The sequence below is a fragment of the Cupressus sempervirens genome, chromosome 11, assembly GCF_028749045.1.
Source record: "Cupressus sempervirens isolate cs-2001-9-10 chromosome 11, ASM2874904v1, whole genome shotgun sequence".
NCBI lineage: Eukaryota > Viridiplantae > Streptophyta > Pinopsida > Cupressales > Cupressaceae > Cupressus > Cupressus sempervirens.
The window spans coordinates 368,602,770-368,608,248 of record NC_143128.1 but is presented as its reverse complement, the minus strand read 5'-3'; the positions used below and the strand labels follow the sequence as shown (position 1 = coordinate 368,608,248).

The 5,479-nt window shown below is 35.3% G+C and overlaps 1 protein-coding gene across 1 annotated transcript; it reads left to right on the top strand.

Moving 5' to 3' along the window:
• Positions 1 to 1,946: 1,946 nt before the first annotated feature.
• LOC149529605 (protein DETOXIFICATION 41-like) lies at positions 1,947 to 4,081 on the top strand. Its single transcript, XM_089808165.1, has 3 exons — positions 1,947 to 2,013; positions 2,661 to 2,800; positions 3,560 to 4,081. The coding sequence occupies exons 1-3, from the start codon at positions 1,947 to 1,949 to the stop codon at positions 4,079 to 4,081; spliced, it is 729 nt and encodes a 242-aa protein (XP_089664291.1).
• The last annotated feature ends 1,398 nt before the right edge of the window (positions 4,082 to 5,479 follow it).

The following is a 5,479-nucleotide window of genomic DNA, read 5'->3' as shown; positions in this document are numbered from 1 at the left end:
ATATAATAAAATCTAATTACTGATTAACCAAATTTTATTTTTCATATTTTTAAAAGATTAAGTCTTATAAAATGTCAAAAACATATTAAATACTAAAAGTAATTTTAAATGTATAGTTTAATAGTCAAATATTGAAATAAAAAATAAAAATGACCCTTTTCACTAATGAAACAATGAAATAGTTATTTGTTATAAATAAATTTTTATATTTTTAATCATTGGAATATTAAAATTTAAAACGTCTCTTTCACATGAAAAATATTTACTTTTCATTGGACATATTTGAAATGTACAAAACTCAGAGAGAATTGTCACTGGACACGGGCATACCCATAGCAGCTGCCATCCATGAGCATACCTAGGCGTGCCTACCCAAGCAGTCGATCCTCCTGCCTGGGTAGCTGTTGCCGATTCTTATGTGCCCTCATCTACGTGTCGCTAAATTCTTGGATATTTGATTTGGTGTTCACTCCATGCATCATACCTGATTTAATTTGGAGTACCCTTTATTATCTATGCCAAGTCAATGTTTGACTTCTCGCACACTACTTCATCCACACATTTCACAACGGATGGTATGTTGTCAGCTCTGCTGATGAGAATAGAAGTGAGAATATATGACCCCTTAATCTTGGGACGCCTCCTCCGAATTGAAAGGTCTGATAACATGGGACATTGGCAGTTATCTGCTCCATTTTTTAATATGGAGTGATCTCTATTTATCTTGATCTCTATTCTTCCTACTGTTGACTTGTACACAGTTCAAAGGCGTAGGTTTTATGCGTGGGGTAAGTCACTTGTTTTTCTTATTACTTGTGCACACTCCTTTGGTGTTTGGCCTTGAGTCTTAATCCTCCACGACTTAAGTCTTAAGTTGCCTTCATGGATGTGTCAGATCCAATGTTGTGTATCCTTATTTTAAAATCGCGTACCTCCTTTCTTCGGTGTCATCGTTTAACTTTAATTCCTTTTTGGTATTTCAAGAATGATTATATATGGTTGCCACGTTGCTCCTGTTCATATATCCGCAGGTCTTCCTTAAATGCTTTCTCTTTAATTTCGTAGGTGCTCTGATAAGGCTATAATCCTATTCACGATAGGAACCTATTAATATGGAGTTGATTTAGATCTCTCCCTATCTGATATTAACAACGCCTACATTCTATTTCTTCCATCTGCTGAATGTTCAATTGAATCTTGTCTAAAACTCTCCTTTTTAACCATATCTCTACTTCAAAAGTTGTTTCTCTATCAAAGTATTCAGATCTATAGGATCTTCTTTAAGCGATAAAGCTTTTTTCAAAGCAACATGGCTTTGATATCATGTTGAGGAATGAGGATCGCTTGCAGATGTAATTGCATTGCCTATAGGATAGATGTTTTCCAAATGCATTCATTTCTATTTATATGAGGAATAAACCGATAAGAGACATATCCCATGATCTTTTCATGAGACATTTTTATTAATATAATTAATATATTAGATAACTTAATCAAAGTTATATACATATATATAAACTTTTCTCTAATTTCACAAATTTATCCTACTAAAGCTACCAAGACATCAACATGGTCAAATAGCATCTAGGATATATGTGTACTTCACATTCTTTTAAGTATAGCGAACCCATGCCCTCCAAGCTGCTCGCCAAATGCATAGAATATATAATATTTATACCTTCATTTCCTTAGAGAAATGAATGGCTAGACTTTTCTATTGGTGGGACTGCTCTCGGCCATGTATGTCCAGATATTCCAGTAATTTCCATTCTGCGGCTAGACCATGTCTGTAGCTTTTTAATAATTTGTGCATACACTAACACATTTACCTTGAGTTTTATATGTAGCTTTTGGTTTAGTTGAACAGGGAAGGGCCAGTTTTGAAGCTCTCCTCGGTTACCAGCTGGAAAGTTTACTGCTACAAAGTTTGTATAACTGTATTAAGGATGGCTTCTCTTAAGAAGGGGTCTCATATTCAGATTAGGGCTGTTGGTTCAGTTTGGAATCTGAACAGTAACTTCTTGTTTAGCTGGATTAGCAAGCCATGTGTATACTTTCAAGATTGAAACTTGAAACCCCTATATTTATGTACGACCATCTGGCATGCCCACTTCAGGCTCTGACTTAGATGGGTGCCTAAACAGTTGATAAGGAGGAAACATATGTAATAGCAGACAGACGCTTGCGGATAGATCCCAGGCAGGAAAGAAATCGAATTATTTAGAATGAAGCAGGGATAGACTGGACAATTTCTATTTAAGTGCAGATCATTTTTCCGCCTTAAAGGCTTCAATTGTGGCACAACTCCATAAATGGTACCAGTTTCTAGACTGCTGCCAATGGAATTGCATTGTAGATCAAATCCACGGGACTTTCAAGTATGAAAACACAGCCCATTAATTTAATTTTGTGTGTTTTGTAATTGCCAGAGAAACAATATCTTGTGAAGACGAAAAATAACGAGGGTGGTGGGAAACCTATATAGTAGAGGGTGCATGATTGATAGCGGATGTGGTGCTGAGTAGACCTGACTGATTTGTTGGCAATTTTGCTAGAATTGGATGGTGTTTACTTTATTGCTGCTGGTGGATGCCATTTAATTGATGGACCAATGAAAAAATGATGGATCATATAAATAAACAGTTCTGAATTTCTTTCAGGACTTGCAGTACTCGTCATGCTCTTCAACGTTTTGCTTCCTGTTGTTTCGAAAAATTTTGCAGGTTACCTGGGAGTGTTAGAATTAGCAGGAGCTTGTATAGAAAATGTTGCAATTCAAGGATTTGCATATGGAGTTTGGGTTAGTAGCACTTTGAAAAATTGTGGGCAAGCTTTTGGAGCCAAGAATTGTGCGGGCATTACGTTCCCTGAAAAATTAAATTATACACAATACCAAGAGTTTGTTTGGTGGCTGTACTTATCATTTGTTAAATGAACTAAAGATTTCTGGTTGCTCTAAGTTAGAAATATCTGTTATCATTTTTTTGTGCTAAAAAGGTGATATTATCTAGAAACAATCTTAGACTGGTAAAATAACAATTATCTTCTATTTTGCTTTGAAAACCCTTCTTTCTCTTTGTAAAAACTTAATTGCATCACATTGAAGCCCATCTAACTTTATATTTCAAGTCAGTGAGGAATCAAGTCATGTTACAAATTTAATTTATATATATTGTTTTAGAGAGATATATTTGCTTGACACTTATTTTCACCTTTTCGCCAATATTAATCTTTAGACTGAAAAAGTGAAGTGAAGAAAAATTCCTCAAATTTGAATTATATGCTCACATGTTGCTGACAGATATAGAGCATGAATCTTTTATAAGCAATATGAAAGCAAATTGTTTTTTATGAAAGAATAGACTGGTAGATAAAGTTGATGTTAAATAAAAAAATACAATCTTCAATACATGTCAATACCAAAAATGTCATCGAGAGAAATCTGGGATTTAATGTAATATGGGCGAGACCAATTTATGAAACCAACTCAATTACAATTTTATTGAACCGAGCATTCCATATTTTTAGTTTAATTTTTTTATGGCTCCTTTTTAATTAGGGGAATACAGTCTTTTGTGCTATTCAATTACAGACTGATTTTTGTCTTCACTTCCCAATGTTTGACCACTACCTAATTCGCTGCCTTACTGTCCATCAATCTAGTAGGTGGGTTATGGGTGATCCTTGGTTGAGTTGTCCCTTGCGAAGATTTTTACTGGCTCCGAATATAATGGAGCCTCTTGCCTATATTACTGTAACCACTTTTCTCCTGCATGTTCTCCCAAGCTGGCTAGCTATTTACGAGCTTGGGCTTGGCCTGCTGGGAGTTTCATTAACCCTGAGCTTGTCGTGGTGGATTCTCACGATTGCAACTCTTCTTTATATACTTTCGAGTCCAAGTTGTAAGGATACATGGACTGGCTTTTCATGGAAAGCCTTCACAGACCTCTGGCCTTTCTTCAAACTGTCCATGGCATCAGCTGTCATACTATGGTATATGCTTCTTCAACAAATGCTCAATTCTATTATTTCAATTCAGTTCAATTTAGCTGCAGATTTGAATTCCGATGATCACATTTAATTATTTTTTCTAGCTGGCAATGTACTCACTACTTGCGTCTCTGTTTGACAACAGTTTAGAAATATGGTACAGTCAAAGCTAACCTTCAACAACTTGTGATTTATGATGATATAAAGATTTGATTCTCAAGAAACTCTTTATGATGATATAAAGATTTGATTCTCAAGAAACTCAACAGATGAAAAATGGTTGTAACTAGACAAATAAGTTTGGTTGTATATAAGGCTATCACTGAGATTTGTCTGTTAATTGTTTTGGTTTCTATGAATGTTGTATTTGAGAGAATTTAATTCAGCCAGGTTAAGACAAACTCAATATGACAATTGGCATTTTGATGTCCGTTTTTGTTGTTAAAAATTCACTAAAAATAAATTCCAAAGAAATCAAACTATAATGAGATAGTTTCCCGCATTTGATATCAAATTAGAAAATAACGATATTTATGAGCATTTTTAGCCCTATGAAATCTCCTCTCAAATTATGTGACATAGGAATTCATAATCGATATCAGCTAAAACATTGCACTATTTGGTGCCAGTGCTAGTTGATAATTGAAGGTGAATATTGAAATGTTCAAAAACAAATCAAAACAAAATATCTAGGTAGTGGAACAGCATGTGAGCTGAAGTTAGGCAAGGCAGTGTTTTTTAGATTGCATCTTAGACAACACACCACAAGGGCATAATAGACGAGGGTTAAACAATAGACTCTTAAACCTTTATCTAATATGTATTTTCAAATTTGTACCTCTTTGCATTTTGACAATGCCTGTGTTAAATAAAGGCTGGTTGATCCATCTAAGACAGAGGTAAAAATTTGCCTCAGAATCAAATGTCTCAAAAACATGTTCAGGTGTAAAATTCCATAAATTTCTGAGTGTGGCATACCCCAACCAACGAAGTCCAAGTCATTGAATTCAGCATGAGGAAAGCGATATGCTGCAGTGATTGAAGAGGGAAGAACTGGCAATGGCAAGTGTAAAGTTAACAGGCATACCATGTTGAATTCTGGGTGCAGAACACCTCAAGCAATAAAGGAACAAGTTTTTGGCTACATCATCTAAGCCAAGGTACATACCCAGTGTGGCTCAGATGGGTATAGTTGGCCATGGCCTCCACTTGTAAAATTAACCGCATCATATTTTTTGTACCTCATTTGACAAGGTGAAAGTCCCTGGATGCAGTATTTAAGCCAAACTGTGTCCACAGTGTGGTTGAAAATTATATAATTTGAATCGGCAAATGCTTTTGAGTGTAAAATTTCCTACAATAGAACATATTCAATTCTACATGTGGGAACAAGAGGGTTCAATTTGCAGTGTGCAGCATCTAAACCAAAGCACATTCGCAGTGATTTTGAAAAGGGTAGAATTGGTCATGCCCCATAATTATGGGCGTG